The sequence below is a fragment of the Bos javanicus genome, chromosome 22 (genome assembly GCF_032452875.1).
Source record: "Bos javanicus breed banteng chromosome 22, ARS-OSU_banteng_1.0, whole genome shotgun sequence".
In the NCBI taxonomy this organism is placed as follows: Eukaryota; Metazoa; Chordata; class Mammalia; order Artiodactyla; family Bovidae; genus Bos; species Bos javanicus.
In genome coordinates this window covers 30667475-30687437 of record NC_083889.1, presented here as the reverse complement: position 1 = coordinate 30687437, position 19963 = coordinate 30667475, and the positions used below count along the sequence as shown (strand labels likewise).

Here is a 19963-nt window from a genome sequence, read left to right as displayed (position 1 = left end):
ATACTGACAGAAAAAGATAAACATGGTGCTGGAAACTGAATACTGGGTGAGGCTTTGGGTTGGGTTTTCCTTTTTATTCCTCCCTTGAAATGCTGACTCAGCCAACATCAGACACACTCCTCCCAGCTCCACCCAATTCCTACCCCAGGCTCCCTGCTACCTGATAAGAGCAAGCTATGGAGATGGCACCATCCTTAGGAATCCCCCGGTAAGCTGGGCAGACGCTGGGAGCTCTTTTTCACCAATGCTGGCAACTTCAGGACACACATTTGCAGAGCAAGTGCTAAAGTCTTGCAGAGCACTTACAGGATGGAACTGATCTGGGGGTCACGGGGGAAGGCAGGGGCAACCACCTCTTCACCTTGGGCCCCACTCACTGACCAAGCAGAGAAACAGTATATCTAAACATCCAACAGCCCAAGCAGCTGGTCTAATGCTCATGAATACACAACTTGTAAAAAGCAGATGCTGTCAGGCCTAAGAGTACCTGAATGCCCAGGAAAGTCATGGGCGCCATCTGCAAACACAATGTGGTAAGCCCCTTGCCACTGCCTGGCTTCACTGAAGTTCTCACGCCATCACGGATACTTGAGATGCTGCACTAATATTTTACAGAGAAGCAGACAGGGTCTCATCAGAGATTAAATAACTTGCCCATATTCACAATCCGGACTCAAAATCGAATACACACTTGTGATTCTAGGCCCTCTGTATAATATTCTCCTTCTGCCCAGATAATGGGAAAAATAAACACGAATCAGGTTCCTTTTTCAACATGCTCATTTTTGGAAAGGACCTGGGGATTAGCTTTTATCCTGCTTATGAATGGCATTCAATAAATATTTCCGAGCAGACGACGGCAATGGAAACTGCAATGACCAAAACAGGAAGAGAGCAGGCGACTGCTGCCCTTGGAGGGCTTACCATCAAACGCAGACACTGATGAAGGGAAAACAGGCATCACAATCATAAAACAATTCCGAGAACCCACTCTGCTTTCTGGCTTCTTGGCTGAAGAACATTACCCTAAACACCACAGTGCTCTTTAAAAGGTAATGAAAATGATAATATAAATACAATGTCCTCAAGAAATATGCATGGTCCTTTCCAGTTCTGTGAGGAAGATCATCAAGTCCACTGGGTTCTAGCTCACTGCCAAAAGCCCAAACTCACAGAAACATTCAGCAAGTGCAGGCCCATCTTTTGGGAGCTCACCTACAAGAACAGACAAGCCCCACAATATGGGTACGAAGTCATAAAACGTGAAAAGAATGTCATTCTTGCAGCTCTGGCAAAGGTCTTAAGACTTGGACCGTTTCTACCCCAAAAGCAACAGTAAAACAGAAAATCCCTCCCGGTTAGCACAATCCCTGACAACAGAGAGGCAGCTGAATTTTCTGGAGACTGTGAAACACAGGTAACCAGGGGAAATCAACACCAAGCCAGGAGAGAGCAGAGAGGGGATTTTTACCAGGCTTGACAAATGACACCGTGATTCACACCCACCGCTGGGCTGTCTCTAATAAGCCACAGAGGAAGCAGCCAATCTCGGCTAATTACCAGATAAAAATATATTGTAAGGACCCTCATTAGGAGACGTGGATGGAGGTGATCTAATGATTAAATGCTGCAATCGACTGACCCACCATCAATGCACACTAGTGCAAGATGTCACGGGAATATTTTGTAGAAACAGTGATTTTATTTCGAGGAGGGGAGGCAGTAATATTTGTAATGATGGCTATGAGGTAAACTAATTAAAAGACAGTTCGGAGAGGAAGAGGGTGGCTGAGAGCAGCTGTGGCTGTTCCAGAACCAAGTGCCAAGTCTCCATAGAGGAACTGCAGTCAAGTGGAAAATTTCTGCCTGACCTCTGCCCTTGCTATTAATTTGCAGGGAAACTAATGACACATATACATATTCCCACAAAATTGTTCTAATTGCTAATTTGCCAAAGGAGCCCTGATTCCAAATTAAACACGACTGTAGCCTGTGAGGGAAGGAAGAACAAAAAGCTGTAAACTCCAAATAGAGGGGGCTTCGCCTCGTGAAATCATTTGAAGGCTGAACCAACAAGTTAATGAAATGTCAACCTTGTCAAGTGTGATCGAAGTTTCTTAACTTTTAAACTCCGGCTGCATGATCACATGCTGGTCTCGAGGAGAAACCATCTCTGGGGAGGAAGGTCACTAGGGGGTGAGAAGATGGAGCTGGGGGAACGTTTCAAGACAGGTTCTGTGTTCAAACCAAACCTGCTCTTTTAATTAAGGTCTCTCTGAAAAAAAGGGGACCCCTCCACCAACCCCCCCCCAAATTAATTACAGACTTAAAAGAGCAAACTGGGAACAGTGAGAGATGTGCTGTAGTCTTGAAAGATTCATCTGAATTGTAAACTACTAAAGCTTAAAACATTCATCAATTAAAAATGAACGCACAAGTGCTTCATTCCGACTGTAGCTCAGGTTGGAAGACAGAATTTTTTCTTGGGGCCTAGAGCAGGAAGGGATGGGACTGGGAGGGTTTCTTTTCCTATTTTTCAGATTGTGTTCATTTTCTATTTAAAAAGAAGTTGCTATGTTTAGAAAAGTTAGTAACTCTGATATTTTCTACATGGCGAGTTTCCATCATGTGATGATTTCGGCAAAGATAATCTCTGAAACGCCAGCCAAAAGCTGAATTCTTATGTCACTTCAGATTGCCATAGGGTTTTTTATTTTATTTTTTAATTTCTGTCCACTCTCAACTCTCGGTTTTTCTCCCAGGACAGTTCCAGGGGGACTCTCCTAGAAATCTTACCCATCCAAACAACTGGAACCGCATCAGCTGCCCAATACTCAATATTCTGCTGAGCCCCTCTGTGAAAGAAAGATTTATCTTTTCGTTTTTAAACAGTAACCTCTGCTCTGTCTTTAGAAGACGGTGAGTCACTCCCATTTTTTAAAAAATCAACGCACTGCTGAAGTAAACCCAGGACAGAAACAGACTTGTTGTAAGGATTCCCATCAGAATTCCTGTGTGTTTTTGTTTGTGTTCCTGCCTTGTTTCAGAACAGATTCTGAGAACAAAAGGCAAACCTGAAACCCAGACTCTGAGGGACCCGCTGCTCAGTAGGGACTCTTGTGCCCACTCGTTTTTTTGTTGCTGGTTTGACTGACCTGAGCAGGTGAATTCTAGACACGAATCCCTTGCGGTCAGAGATGGCCTTTCTGAAGATGGAGGAACCAGAGGGATGTTCCCAGACCGCGGGGCGGGGTAGGTGGGTGTTGCTGGGCAGGGGGTGACCTTGAGCACAACTCCATCCGCCTAGTCCCACCACTGCCTGAGATCTGGGCGCGTCTAGGACAGTGACTGAGAAGGCGATCGCCACTGACACCGAACCTCAGCACGGGGGCTTCACGAGAAACCATATGTAAACATTGCTTGTTTTTGCAAATCTCTTTTTATGACAGCCTCAAATTACTTCTCCAACTCAACAGCCAGGCTGCAGCCAATAGCCCACAGGATCATCCATTTCATTAAGAGTTAAAGGACCCCCCCTCCACTTTTGGGGGGCTGGTGGGGGACACACACAGTTTTTATAGTAGCTAAGAACTACTTCCAAACAGTCCTAATTGCTATGGTTGGAGGAAAAGAGACTGTGTACAAAGGAAAATCTAATACTGCCTTTCGCTTCAAATAGCCAAGTTCCTGTGTTTTATAACATTTTCAGAAAGGAGATTCTACCTACACTGTAGTTACTTGCCCACCAAACCTGAAGGAATGTGGTTTCACCAGGGTTGGGAGCTGTTCTCTGGAGGGTAGGAATACCCTAAAGCTAAACCTACCTCTCATGTTCTTAAGATTATAAAATATGATTTACAGGATCTTCCCGACATTACGATAGTGAAAAAGTCTTTTTCAAAACTCCTTAACAACTTAATCAAGTATCAATACAGACATGCTTCTCAGGGGTAGTGGTGGTTATTGTTTTATCCTCTGAGTGCGGCCTCCCTCCAAAGAAACATCTCAGGAAATTCTCCATGGAGAATTCGCCCTCAAGCAACCCATGGTGCTGTTTAGCTCGAGAACATTACTGGTACTGCGTTGGGAACAAAAGAATATCGCTCTCATTAGGACAGTTCACGACGCCTTGGTTTTCCACTTGTGCTCCTCTGCACTTGGGAAAGAGATGAATCTTTGGAAACGCAGCCTACAACACTCGTGGCCATTCTGACCACGTGACAGGTCCAGCTTTAACCACTGTGTGACTCCCGTGCTAGAATCTGCAGCTGCTCTGGTAAACGTGGCCCAGCCTTAGTAACATTAAAAGCTTACAAATAACATTACAAATCAAAAGCTTCTTTTGGCTGACATCGGCTACTCTTTGCCTTCCTCCACTCTGATCTTCATCACAGACTTTCCTCTCCCAGTTCCCTTTCTCAAACACCTGCACCTATCTTAACCCTCGGCAGGAAGCATGAACGCGGATTTCCTTCTCCTTCCCATTCCTCTTTTACGTCGCATCTCAGATGGCACTGGTGCCACGAGTCTTCCTCTCTCCCACCACACAGTCACGTGGAGCGCAGCTCTCCCACAAGACACACTCGAGGGCGGCACGGTCCGTCCTATTCTCCTACCCTGTGTTTCCCAGTCGCACGTTCCACAAATATTCACTGATGCAATTACTTTGATTTTAAATTCAGAAATTCTCTTTACAAAAACACCGCGCACTGCAATTTGAGTCCTGGGTATGATTACAAAAGGAGAGGTTTTTCTCCTTTTAGAAGACTTTCAAGCAAGCAGGGAGAGACGCTACAGGAGGCACCTGTGGAACAGGACGCCCGTGAACCCCTGTTCAGCTCACCTAGATGCTTCCCAGGGTGAGGGGTCGAGGTCAGACCCACGTCTGAAAACTTGGGACTCTCCCCAGATGAGAATATCCTCTGACAAGCCAAATGGGAACATGAGTTCCACAACAGGATCCAGCAAACACGTCTAGGGGCTGATGTCAGAACAATCCAAGAAGGTTTTGGCAGTTTCTGTGATGCAGTGAAATGGGAACTGGCTGGATGACTGGACACAGCAAACGACACTTACCACCCAAATGGCATTTAGTGAAAAGCAACGTTTACAGCAAAGCATTCTATCACTTAGTGACTAAGGATTTTAAAATAAACACCAAGTTCCTTTTAAACAGAAATGGAAAAAAGAAAAAAACTTCACAAACTTCCTGGCAAGACTCTAACATGAGCGTCCCCAGCAAGGGTTAGATCTGAATCCCAGGAACTGCTTCTTTCAAATCGGAGTCTAGGAGGATGTGCGTCTGAACATACACTGTGCATTCTATTATTTTGGGAGGAATAAATTAATTACAGGCAAAGGGGAGTCTTTTACACCTTAGAACTGATCAGATAACTCTATATCCCTAAAGCTGAAAGAATTGAGGGTTTGCTCTATGCCTGTGCCCCCTCCCCTTTTTACAGCAAGGAAGTAAAAATGTGTGCAAAACACTACATGTCTACCTTTTGTAATTAATTTCCCAATGCCTCACCTATACATATTTTAATAATTCCTGATTTATAAGATGGTATCTATAATAAAATTTTCTATTTTCAAATAAATGAAAAGAAGGCAGGTTCTCTCTGGCAACAGAGTGTCACACAATATCTGCTTGTCAGGCACCAATTTTTACTTCTTACATGTAAGTTAAAGGATAAGGGATTTATAATGCTGCCTGTGAAAGGAACCACTTTTCACACACAAATGTGATCTTTTTTTTTCTTCCAAAGGGTAATACAACAGTACATTTACATAAACTAATCCAAACAATCTATGTATTTGACAATGGCAAACCTCACACAGGCGGCCTATTGTTGGTTTACATCTTGGAGTTCTTTATATTGGCTTGTAGCACTGCTCTAGCTGTCAAAGGTTTGACTTGGACTCCAAATAAATGGTTATAGAAGTGCTGTGCAGCGATATTGGACTTCTTTGCAAAAGAAAACCTGCTGTGTATGAATTCAAAAGCTATTAATTTTTCAGTCAAAAATATTCGTGCCTATTTCTTTTAATAAAGAAATACTGTGCTGAGCTACTAAGAGATAATGTTGACTAGTCGTAAAGAATTTTCAATAGAGCAGTTAAAAATAAATTTAGTAGGAGGTCCCCTTCCAAGTTATAATTTTCTAGCATGTAAAACACTTTTTTAAATACTAATGAAGACAAACCTTCCTGCCCTGTATGTTTCCGCCAGGACAGCTCTTCCCTGTTCACTGGCTGCTTAACATGGGTCCTCATGGAGAATCCCAAGGGTCCCTTCTGTGGCCTCTGGAAGCTTATGTATATGGCGCTCCAGGCCTGCACCCAGCCCCATGACGGCTCGTGGAGTGCCCCGTAGGGCGTCTCGATTCCTTTTCTGCTTTCATCCCCCCTCCTCTCACCAAGAAGCCTCATGATCCTAAACGAGTCCATTCCTAGAGTGCTGAGTCCACACATTATTCTAATCCTCATATTTAATATCTAACCTCATATTACTGTTTTTAATTCATGGAGTAAGTCATCTCATTCTCTCCCTTGTCGCTGGGTTTAGAGACACAAACCCTTTATCCTGGAGAAAACCATTTCCCTAACGAATGGAAACCATCTGAAGGATGTCCAGAGAGTTCCAAGATGATCAGCTCCCCTTGCCACCAGCTCAAACCACTGAAGAACTCAGTGGGATCATGCAAGGATCTTACCAATTTGTTTTAGCGGGGTTCACATTATTCTAGGAGCTTCATTAAAAGAAGGGGTTGATAGGAATAGCACCTAGAGCAGGGTTGACTAATGACTCCACAGTACTAAAAGACCTTACTCTTTCTTTCGGGTGGCCTACACGTTTGGTCCTACAGCCATTTACTGCAAAATACATGGAAACCAAGGGCTCTTTCCTAGTAAAAATGGATGTGCAAAGTGTTTAATGATTTTATGTCCTATATCTCAGTAATGTGTTCTGTTTCAGACATTAATTTTGTCTGCCAACTGCATCTTGGCAGGCTACCATATTTGCTGGGTTAATAGTCTGACTCTGTTTTATTTCTATCACCATAAATCATACATATATGGTGTATGTTTGCTTTATTTATAGAAAAAAACCAGTCAAAACAGATAAACCAATACTTTGCCATTACACTGCATCATTGCATATTGATTAAAATTGCTGGTACTAACTATAGATTGTCAACGCTCAATTAATTTTCACACAGTGACTCCAAGCAAAATCAAATAAAAGCAGTGTACCCTTAAATTTTACAAATCTTAAAAATCAAGAAGCAAAGCACTCTCTCCATTGTGAAAAATTAGTTGAAGCAACTAGATATTGAGAACTGTATAAGTATATGAGAAACATAACTGAAAACCATCAAGGTACAACAGGGAGTGAGGCCCAAGACAGGATCTGGGGTCCAACAGCATCCTTCCACTTGGACACTGTCTGTGCTTGAACGACACTTTTCAAGGTCAAAGAAAAGGAAATAAGGCAAGTAGTAAGAGATTCCTGGAAGTGAGATGTAATTTCAGGGTACCACGTTTGATCTCACTTTGAAGAAGTCATTTTCACTTCCATCTCTAGTAACCATTAGATGTTCTCCGGTACTTACAGCCTCTAACTCTTTTAACATTTCCTCCTCCTTTCCTCTCAGACTGGACTGGACCACCCCTCAGCCCTTTTCTCATACCCACTGTCTCTTGGCTAGACCATGCCAACATACATTTTTTTCTTCTGCCTTCCTGGTCTGCCAGTCCTCTCTCTGTGTTTCCACCAATGAGAAATCAGAAAGATTGCTTTTTGTTCTGTTTTTGTTTTTTCCTTCCAAAGAGCTGTCATAGAATGTTTTAGTATATTGGGGTAGCATCACTCATCTGTCCCAAAGAAGAGCTGATTGTGGGGTCTCGTGGCTGAGGACTGTGCCTGAATCATCCCGTATTATCTCCCTAAATGCCCAGCACACTGCGCTGTTCATGAAAGGTAACCAGAACCAGATGGAACTTAAGTCTTTCAATATTCAAAGCTGCCAGACTAGGGATCCTCCTTCCTTGCGGAAGGGAAGCAGAGAAGAAATAGTGTCAGGTACTCCCTGGATGTCACGCAGTACTTACGGGCTGAGGGGCAGTTTTGGGTTCTGTAGACTTCACGTGCAGGTGGGTCATCATGGCTTGCAGGCGCTCTTTGTCTTTTGCAAGCTGGTAGGGAGAAAAAATGCTCTGTTATTTCTTTGAATACAGATGCAATTACTCTTTAAATACCCCAAAATGATACATACCCCCTGGCATACCCCCTGAATCACTGCTTAATCGGTTTGAAATTTATACGACCACTGCCAAACTCCGAGGTACTGGAGGTGTCGGTGTGTGATTTCTCAACACAAGATGCATGAGCCTTTAACTGGGAAGTCCTAGACCTACTGGCACCAAGGAGTCCCATGTAACACAGACAGCTACAAGACAAAACCGTGAATCACGCCTATTAACCAACCTGATTCATGAGGAAGCCAAAGGAAAATGAGCTAGGGAACTGAAAACTCGTAAATTCATCTGTTGTGGTTGTGGAGAAACTCCTAGACACACAGATACACTTATGCAAAATTAACTCCATCTTTCTTTACAAGTAGACAGAGAGGCAGACAGTCCAGGCAAGCAATTTCAACAGGGCAGGCAGATAGCTACAAGGGGGGACAAGTCCCCTTTTCCAAATAAATGTACAGAGTGTTTACTCATTCACGGACTCAGTATCTGAGTACCTACTATGTGCCAGTCACATTGTGACAAAAATTCAAGTCTCCTCCTTCTAGAAAACATTCTCTTCTGAAGGTACATGAGTTCCTAACTGCATGTACATAGTAGGGACTCAGATGCTATTTGTTAACAGGCTGCTTTCTTATGCTGGCCCTGGACTGTCTCCTACACAAGGGTGTCTTCAACAGTTCAAGACACTTGAGCATAGGGGACATAATGATGACTGTAGAAGAGATAGGAAATGTATCCCCCCAAAGATACCGGTTTAGTTAAGAGAAAAGCTGCGGAATTTGGGGGAAATTCCACAGAAGAGATTAATATGAGACGGGAGAGGGAGGGAGGAGGGGAGGAAGAAGGAGGAGAGGAATGGAGGGAAAAAAATCTCAGTTCAGGACGTTTACAGACGATTTGTCCAAAATAGTGCCTTAGAATTGGGAAGGGACTCTGTCCTTCCATGTCACATAATTAACATTAAATCTTTAAAATATCAATTAATTTTTTGTAAGTCTAAAATTATTTCCCCCCACCCTCAAATCAAGTAAGACTCACTTTTTAAAATCAAAGTGCATTTTAAGGGAGGAGGATGTTTCAAGAATTGGGGGAAGGCAGAGAAAAGGGAAAAAGTAGAAAAAAAAGAAGGAAAAAGCTTTCAACTTATCCTAACTCGATGACTCAGTCTCAAGCCATATCACATTTGATTTTTTTTTTTTTTCCTTTTCATTCCCTTGTGGTGTGGTTCGGGGAGGAATAAATTAAGAAGTGGGGGTAGGGGTGGGGAAGCCTTACAGTGTTAGCATTTATCTTTCAACAAACAGGAAATGAAAATGATACCATATTAGGAGCCACTTTATGTTCCTCAGTCAGTTATTGAACAGCCAAACTAAAAGATGCTCAGAACACATAATGCTAAAGGAATTCAGTTTTCCAAAGTGGCTCGGTTAGAACAATTAAAATGTTAGCAATGGCATTTTTCTACAGTTATTTGTTTTTTATGTAAGTGTTCTAAGTTCTTCAATGTTACAACTAAAACATTTTTAGATTAAGAAAAATGGTTTGTTTTAAAATTATCGTGGGACAGAGGAATGGAGGCATCTCTGTTATTCTGTTTAAAAACAAGTAGTCGTCTGTGGTGCTAAATGCTACAAATTTAAGGGTGGGAGGCAATATTTACTGAAGAGTCTGATGAATATTAATCGTGACTTAATTTAGGGGTAAACATTGTTGATGGAACAATTACAAAGACCAAGTAGAAGGAAGTCCAAATTCCCAGCATCAAAAGAAACCATTACCTCTATGTTCCGTCCAAATGTCTACCAGGCTGACCTTTTATTGGTCAAAAGTGGTACCACCACATGGCAAACATACACGGAGAATCTGTGCACCCAGACACCTCCACAACCCTGGTGCTTTGCTGCTGGAGGGAATCTTTTTTCTTCATAAGAATATCACTTAGATTTATCTTTCATTTTGAGAATTACCCAGGTTCCTTATTTTGCCTCAACCTCAAGTCTACTACCCTAACTCTGCTTCCCTATAGAAGACAGGCAAGGTTACAGAAAGAGGCAAAACACACTTGTGTTTGTGTTTGTTAGCGCAAACTAGCATGTCATATATAGTCTTGGGAAGGGCTTTGGATTTTTATCATTGATAACAGTTCTAATACAAACTTTTGACAACTGAAAGAAAAAAATCTCACCAAATTCACTTTTTATTTTTATGCAAAAATGGCTACAAATTACACCTAGTGAAATCAGCTCCTCTCTCTACAGTAGCTGTCTTGCATTTACAATACTCACTGGTCCTTCAAACAGCTTGCTTATGCCATCATTCCATGAGCTCAACACCCCCATCAATTTTCACAGCATCCCTTCTTTGTTAAAATATGGGAATACAAACATTTAATATTAGCAAATATAGTCTAGCATTCCCTTATCAACTGACTCCCATGACAGGCAAAGAAAAGGATGGAAAATTCAGTCCAAAGGTCACCTAAAAATCTGGCTGACAGATTTATACAACCTTTTATGTTGTAGTATGAAAAAAGAATTACTCTCTCGGAGCTTTCCTGGTGGGTACAGGAGGAGTATTTAGCTTAAAAGGAATGACAACAGGCCAACAGTAAGGGGAGCTGCATGTGCAATGTCTGTTTAAATTAGTAACCTGGTGCACCAATCCTGCAGAATGACTACAGAGTCAAAAAGGGGTTAAAAAGGACGTGGGCTAACAGACTTCGAAGGATTCGAATCCTGGCTCTGAGACGCTGAGCACATTATGTAACCTTTTCAAGCTTTTCACTTCTCCTTCTAAATATGGAATAATAATCTCTGAACTTTGAAGGGTTGTTTTGAGGATTAAATAAATTCTTGCACATAACAAGCTTAGCACAGAGCCTAGCACTTCATGAATGCTCAAAAAAAAATTTTTTTTTTTTTAAGTAAAGTTAAATCAGTCTAGTCTATCTAGACTTCTACTGACTAAGTAGACGTTTGGAAATTGGATCAACATAACAGAGGTTCGATGGAGTTTGCAGCTGGGCGAACTGGGAAGAGAATTTTGACATTTTAAAGAAGGGAACAGGAAGCTAGGAAAGATGACGCTCATTTCTCATGGATTTATTCCCTTGGTTCTCACTTTTATCTGTCCCTTGTCCTAAAGAAATGTTTTTTCTCCCCTTGACTAATACGGGTCACCCCCTCTTCTATTCCCCATGGCCTCAAGTCAGCCTTCAGATCGCCAACGCTGGCCAAGAGTATAACAGGGGTATCACTCCATAACTGCTGAAGGCCGGGGGGCCCCATGCACCATCTTCAAAGGTAAAAGCTAAGAAGACTACACTCATTCTTTTAGCAGAGAAAAGGCAACGTGGGCTGAAGTTCATTGAACACAATCATATTCTACACTCTCAGGAGGACTAATCATTTTAAGACCAATTTGGCGGTTCTCACTCATGAGAAAAGAATTCTTCCAAAAAAAGTGAAGGATTTGGGAGACAGAAAAAACACTAGAATTACAGAGGATGGAGCGAGGAAGGGGCCAGGCCACTCATTCTGTTTCACAGGCTGTTGAGGCTACTCCAAGGCCTCTGGTTCTCATGCCCTGTTTCAGAGTTGGGGGGAAACTGAGGTTCATGGGGAGAACTTAACCTGAGGCCGTGGAGCTAGGAAGGAACAACAGTAAGACTAGAACCCAGGTGACATGATGCTTGGTCTGACGTTCCCAAATGGGTGGTCCCTGGCATCACCTGGCACACCAACTGAGAACCCAGATCTTTGCCTCCCTCCCGTCTCCTACTCTGACCTACGCAGGCAGAACCTGGGGTGTGTGTATGCGTGCGCACACACGGGTGCACAATGTTAGCCACACACAGGTTACAAAGAAGCAAGCCTCGATTAGTCGACTGAGGTCCCCAGTTTCAGGGACTGGGATCTGACCTAATCTTGTCCAGTTCTCCAGGGGAGGGATGCAGGAGTAAACGCTTCTAATAAAGACACCAAGGGTCCACGTTTAATGAGGTGCGTTGGGGAAACACCACTCTCTTCTATGAACTGAGTGTGCCTTAGCAGGAGCGTGCTCCATACCCTCAGCCACTGGTACACACTGACAGTCCCAACAAAACTGATGGAGGCAGAATGGATCTTGCTACCTGGTCTCTTAAGAGCATATTATCAAAAAGAGGAAAATAAGTTAAAAAAAAAAAAGGGGGGGGCAGCAACTGGAAGGAGGAGAAATTAAATTTTTCTACCAAACTGAGTATTTACCAAATAGCTATCTTCCAGCCACTCTATCGAGCGGTGGTCATTCACAGACCTTCACAACTCGGCCTTGAAGGCCAACTCGGGCTCTCAGCGGGTAGGCAACCTACGGCTCATTTCACCCCAATTGAAGAATTTCCCAACTTTTATTGTATTCTGTCACCATCTTAACATTCCTCACGTGTTATTATTAAAGACTCTCTTGACATTTCAAGCAGACGCACTCGGATACTCTGTCATAGTCTAGGAATTCTAATGCTCCCCGAGTAAAGCAGGATTTTAAATTATGAAAAAGAATCGTCTTGGTTTTCCAAGGGGAGACGAGGAAGGGAGACACGCAGAGACCCTCCCTCCTTTTCCTCGGCCCCTGTCAGAGCAGTGGTGCCACGAAGCTCTGATGCTGTTAGCATCTCTCTGTTCCCACCACCCTTCGAGCTTGTTCAGAGAGTCAGGATGCTGGGGAGTCCCAGTTGTGAGGCGCTGTCCTGAGTACCGCTTCAAAGGGGGTTAGAAAGGCCCAAAGGGCATCAGAGACAGGTAACATACGGGCCAACGTCCCGGAAGTTGGTGTGATCACCAACAGCCCTGCTGACGGCGGAGGGATGACATGAGTCCCCACGGTGGCGCGTCTGTGTGAGGCTAATTGTCTCCCTCCGCTGTTGCAGCCTGTGCACTCCCTTCCCTGCTGACATTTTCTTGGAGCGCACAGTTCCTGGGGTGGATGGATTTGGACACCTTCCACGTGGGCCCAGCATCACCGAGCTCCAGCCCAGGCTCCGCCTACCACGAACTTCTCGGGGAGAAAGCTCCTTGAGGCAGAGGAGAGCGCGGCCCCAATGGCCGTGTTTCCAAACCCTTGATCTGCAAGGCCTGGGTGTATGTAGAGAACCTGGCGGGGTGGAGCGAAGTTAAAACCTACTACTTCAAAATGTCTCTCTGGCATGCAGATTATTATTTTGAGCTTAAAAGAATCATGGTCCCAAAGACTCGGAAACTCTGACCTTCCTTTGCCTAAAAGAATTGCAAGGGCCTGTCAGAACAGAGCTAGCACTAGCGGATCTGCACAGAGTACAGGCCAGGAGGTGGGGGGTGGGCAACTCTGCAGGGCCCTGAGGTCAGAGTCCACTCTGCGCCCCACTGTCTCTCTGTGGTCACACAACATTTATTTACTGACTTTTCCATTCCCCTGTGAACTGCCCTTCTCCCCTTTGAATTTCCAAAGCCCTATTCCCAACACCCTCTTTTGTCTTTAGCTGAAGATGGTATTCACCGCGAGGGTTTGGACCATTCTGATAGGTGACTCAGTTTTCCTGGGTCTCTCCCATGTATACCATCTTGCTAAACTTTTGCTTGATTTTCTCCTCTTTCTTTCTCTCCTATCAACTGAATTCTTAGACCAGGCAGAAGAACTTAAAAGGGTAGAGGAAAGTGTTCTTCTCCCTAACAGAGCCCTGATGACCCCGGGTACAAAGCCATCCAACAGCACTGAGCAAGAAAGGAAGACAGATGCCCATCACCTTTGAACAAGTTAGATCTTCTACACCTCAGTTTCTTCATCTTTGGGGGGCCGGGGGGCATTATGCTGACTCTCAGAGGACGATCACCATCCACTTAGAGACACCTTCTCAAACAGCAAGAAGAAATATTACATTGAACATGCTCATTAAGTGTGAGACACATACTGACTAGAGTCTCCCTTTAAAACATGACCCTTGGGGTGAAAGAAACACGGTTTTGAATTGGGGGCTGTGGGGATTCAACGAACCTGAGGGTAAATTCACTAGGACAGCGTCTTGGCTATAGAGTAGGGGCTTGATAAACATTCTTTCAAATGGTTTTCGAGCTCCTTAATGCAACAAGCAGAACATGGGCATACTAGATATTTTCTACAGCCAATGGATTCAAACAGATCATGAGGGTAACCAACTCATCCCAGTTTGCTCAGGACTCTCCCCGTTCTGAAACAGAAGACCCCAAGTCTCAGGAACCCCCAAGTCCCAGGAAAGCAAACTGCAGCGACTGGTCACCATCACATCCTGTTAACAGAGAGATTAATTTTACAAAGAACCCAACATCCCTCCACTCTCAGTCTCCCTCACCCCACAACCTAGGCACATCCCTCAAGTGGCTCCTGCGACCTGGAACATCCTTGCCAGGCTCTTCACTGACCCCTCCACGGTGACTCCCCCACCTCAAACTCTGCCTGGAGGGCAGTTACAGACCTAGCAGTCTTACCCGCTCTGCATTATAGGAAGGAGGAAGCCGCTATACTTATCTATATCCAGGGCTTGGAATACACCAGGTGCCTGATAAACAGTGACTGCATGGAATCAAATGAGTCGTGGATAACAGGTCCACATCCCTCCACCCCCACCCCTACCAGGGCCAAGCAGATCTTCCCCAGCAGCTGGGTGGCTCCTATGCTCCTTGGTTGCTTTCAATATTCACTTTAAAGGGTCTTGGGGCTGAGGGGTTGTAGGAAACTTGTCCTGGGTCCTGCGCCTGACACATGCGGAGCCCTGGACACGATGAACAGGCCAAACCTTCAAGGCTTCTTTTTTCTTTCTTTCCAAGCCCGTCTTTATACACCAAAGAGGATGAGCTAATGACTGAGCAAGGTTACATGGTCACAAAGCAGAATTAAATTGAATAAATAAATAAATTAAATAAATATAAAAAATAAATATGTATTGATACCATGAACGTCTCAGCTTTCTAAGACAGATTAAGTCCATCCGCAGACTTCTTTTTTTCCTATTGTCTGTTAAATCAGATGCCCTTCCCTTTTCCCAAAATGGAATTCTGACCCGGCCACTGAGATATCTTTTGTGTGATCTCATCGCCAACTGAACGATTGAGAAAGCTCACAAGCGTCTCCCTCCCAGGCGAATGAACCCAGATAATGGGATGAGTACGGATTTAAATCCAGGGGACAGTAGGTGCTCAACTCTCAGAAGGAACCTTTGGGTGCTTCTGTACAGCCCTGGCCGTGGCGCTGGGGGTGGGCAACCAGACACTCATCATGTTCCCACCTCTGGCGTCCTTGCCCTGTGGGGCAGGGAGCTGGACATTTCATGACCCACATAAGACCACACATACGGATTGTGGGGATTTTTCCTCCTCCAGTCCTAACTCATTTCCATGACTGCCTATTGTCCAGAAAAATCTGTCAACAGAGAACATCTAACAGATGCAATCTTAAAATACATTCCCTGACCTCAAAAAGGACATTCCCTGTCCTCGATCCAAATGATTTCTATGGTATCCATCTGTCTTCATGCTAGGCGCCCAAGTGTCCAGGGTAGGACCTCATGTAATTTCTCGGCTTCCTGGTAACAGCTGAGGTTAATCCCCATCCAGTCCATTGATAAATGTCAAAAAATTACAACTGCCTTTGTAATAATGAAATGAACTCAGAAATATTCAAAAAGGCTTTGAATACCCACTAAGATGTCTTTTTGACACCCTCTTCCCTCAGTGAAACCAGTAACAGGGTGTAACATAAGAACTGAATTAACCATCATTTCACCATCAACAAGTTCTACGTAAAAAGCCCACTAAGAGAACGTGCAGTATATATTTTGATATCTTCCAATAAAAACACACACAGGACAGGTGCCTCTCACCCACAGTGCTGCACAGATAGGTCTAAATTCGACTCCATAATCCAACATCCCAATTTCTGCTTGGTGGCTTGAACTCTGCCTTGAGAATCTTAAAGGCTTCTCCATTTGGCTCAAATGCAGATAACACCAGGAAGGGAAAGCAGCCCCGCCTCTATCCCCTGAGGCAAGCGAGGTGATCTTTTTAAAAAACTGAATCGAATTCTTTTATGGAGGTTTGACTGCAGGTAAGAAACACCAAGACCTCCTGTTTGGGGTCAGAGTTGAGGTTTCTGGGGTTTAGATTTGGGGTCTGGCAAGCTACACGGGACAGCACTCCAGGGCTTTCCCTGGTTTTGGTCACATCTGGGACTGATGCTGCCCTCCCAAATTCTTCAGTGCAATCCTTTCACAGTGATTCTCCAGGGTAGACATAATGAACCTCTGGTGATCTCTACTCTAAGATCCAATTTGAGCTTATTGGGTTTGTTTTTCCAATGGGGGCACACGTGTGACCTTGCCCCCAGAGTAAACGCCAGAGGCCTCAGTACTGCTCTGCTGAGAGAATCCGGGCAGGCTGTCTCCTCCTCTTCTGAGTGACTGCCCTTTGGGAATATGCTCAGGTCTTGATTGCTCTTTCCTGTTGTGCTCAGAGGTGCAAACAGTTTTCAAATTCAAGTTAATACGCGGTAATTGTGTAATAGACTTTGAGATAACTTGGAAATTCAGGTATTTCCTGGACCAGGAAATGCTTTAAGGGAAACAGAAATAGCCCTTTTAGGTCAGTATGTGCAGAGCACCCCTCTACAGAGCAGATACATCATGCTGAGCAGAGGGGGTGTGTGTAGCGGGGGCCAATGTCAATGGGAAACAAGACAGAAAGGTTGCTGAGACACAGAGCACCTCTTCACACACTCCTGCTGCTGCACAGACGTCGCTTCCCCAATACCTCAGACTCTACGGGCACAACATTAGCCAATTACAAATCCAGACATGGTGCATCAAGTGGCAAATGGGGTAGCACAAACACGGAAATACAAATATCAGAGAAACAGGAAACCTCAAATGAGTGGCTGTGAGTCTAACTGTTTTCTACACCAAACTCTGTGCAATCCAAATATTGTCCGTCTAATCGTTGATAAGGGCGTCGGGCGTGGGTTCCTTCAGTACTAAAAACTGCTAACATTTTCTTGTGTATTTCATTAGATTAAATAATCACTGTTTGGGTATGGCCCTAATCTTTCACTGAAGTCTTCTGAGCATGTTTCTGGAGTTTTCAAAAATGCATTACTGAGAGCAAGCACTACCCAGTGAATCAACAGTGCCACTGGAGACTTACTTACAATCTATTTTTTTTTCCCCTAGAATTTAAGAACCAGGAGGACAGCCCCATCTGTCTGCCTCATTCTTTCACTCCTTGGTGGCTCCAACAAGGTTCTTCCAAAGTATAGGCTTGGGGTGACGTCTGCTAAATGCATAAGTAGATAAATGGATGGATGGATGAATACCCCTCAGCTAGCTCTCCAGGACCACCAACAGCAGCAAGGACTGGCATGTAAAGCTGCCCTCCGGGGAACCTGACCAATATGGTGACACTGGTTTTACACACCAAGGGGAAGAAGAATGAAGTAAAAGGGGTGAGCTGGCCCTTAGGAAGCCGGGAACCTATGAGGACAAGTTGCTAAGAATGTGATGCCAGTTGTTTTTTTGATTCTCTAGACTAAGGATTGCTTAGGAAACTTTTTCTGCAAGGACCAGCCAGAGAGTAAACATTTTCAGGTTTAGGGATTTTCAGCTTTTAGGCCATAGGGATTCTGTTGCGATTACTCAACTTTTCTGTTGTACAGCAAAAGCAGCCACACATAATGCATAATCAAAGGGCATGGCCATGTTCCAATACAACCTTACACACGGACGCTGAGATCTGAATTTCATGTAGTTCATTCTTCTTGTGAATCTTACCTCCCTCGCCCCAACTATTCAAAATGCAAAAACCTGTCTTAGCTCATCAGATGTGGCCCAGGGGCTGCAGTTCTCTGTCATCCTTCTAGCAATCCTCACAAGCTTGGAAGAAATGGAACTCTTCAGAACCAGCCCTGCCAACTTCCATTAAAGCAAAGGTGTTCAAAAAATATCATAAGGAATATCACAGGTAACTACCAACAGTAACTTGCAGAAAGATGAGCATCTCTGATTCTTATTAAAAGCTGAAAAACCTGCCTTGGGTTTGAGGTGGGACTGGAGGATGAAGGGACATCTATGAATAAACGAAATCCGCAAAGAATCTAAGAACCATCATATAGGTCTGTACCATTGCCAGGCCACATTCACCAAAACAAAACATTAATGCTACCAGGAGATAACCATCTGACTTACTGATCATCTAACTCCTTTCCTTCTCCCAACTGCTGCTTTTGGATAATGAGGGATAATGGGTAAAAGGTTAGTTAATCGTGGCCTTGCACTCAAAATCTGCAGTCTGGAATGCCAACTTAGGCGAACCATGACAGCTCTGTTCAATAATTTATTCTGGCTGATCATTAAGAATTTCATCAATTAAATACATAAATGCAAGAATCTGGACCACTTTATAAAAACACCACCACCACTGAACATGTAAGTTCAGGAAGCAACAGCCATAGTGCTGGTCCTATTCAATCCAGCCCTTCAGGGGCTTCCCATGCTTTAATCACAAGTGAACTCTGGGAGTGAGATAAATATACTCCTTCTTTCCTTCTCAGTAAGCATGTTGAATTTAAATATGTTTCCAAAGACTTATCTAAGAATTTGGAGGGGGGGAGGGGAGGTTTACAATGTGCCCTTTGCCTGGATAAATACCCCACTGTCCTAGTAAGTTCATATCTATAGTCTGAATGCAAAAATACTTAAAATAACTTTCAACACATACTAACTAAAAAAAAAATTAATAATAAGTGATCCATCATAACTAATTAAAAAAAATTCTTTCTATCCTGGAAAGTCACAACAAAAAGTTTTAAGTGTGTTTTGGCTGATTTTTCTCTGCAACTATTTGAAGCTATAAATGACTTAACTCAGTAAAATTCCAGATGTAATTATCTACTGTACTTAGCCCAGGGCTCTTCACATATATCTCGGCATTGCTGTCTTGCATACAAAATAGGCTTTTCAATGGCTGGTAACAATATAATGTACAACATTGTTTTAATTTCCCCGAGTCGGCTAACCTCTTGCCTACACTAAACCAGCCAGAGGAAGAAGCCACAGTGAGTCATCAAGCACTCAAAAGCATTTTGGAACTCGGCTGCATAAATGGGGTTTGTAGGGTCAGCCTTGTGCAATTGTACATTTTAATAATATCCATTTCTGACCCAATTTTTACTTTTAGAAACTAATTTTCTATTAATTATACCAAGGAGGGAACGACTGCTAAAACATGGTGCTTCATCAACAAGTTACATCAGGAAGTAGAACTCACGTTTAAAATGCACCCCAACCAAATGTGATCCACAGGAAAATCTGCACAAGTTAATTTTCTGTAATCATAAAATATGTTCTACATGGCCCAGTGGATTCCCAAACACATGATTCTCTCCCTCTCTCTATATAAATGGTATGCACATGATATATATTGTATGTACCTAAATATACATTTGTATGTATGTGTGGATGTGTGTACGTATTTAAAATGTATAATGAACTCTCAGTTGTTCTCAGTGATGGAGAGACAAGGGGGACAATGAAAGATGATGCATAAATCCACATATACTTTCCATTTTAACTTTGGCAAACAGGCTTGCATGTGTACTGGCTTGCCCCGTGTTGCCCACACTCATGTTCTCTCTCGCTCGCTCTCCATTCATTCACTCCCCACATCTC

The 19963-nt window shown here is 43.6% G+C and overlaps 1 protein-coding gene across 29 annotated transcripts in view; it reads right to left on the bottom strand.

The window, feature by feature from the left end:
• Window positions 1-19963, bottom strand: part of FOXP1 (forkhead box P1) — a 627865-nt gene that overhangs the window by 23570 nt on the left and 584332 nt on the right. For all 29 annotated transcript variants that reach the window (XM_061397383.1, XM_061397378.1, XM_061397377.1 and 26 more), the window contains one exon: window positions 8116-8199. In XM_061397383.1, the coding sequence (XP_061253367.1) occupies window positions 8116-8199 (84 nt within the window). The remainder of the gene's footprint in view (window positions 1-8115; window positions 8200-19963) is intronic.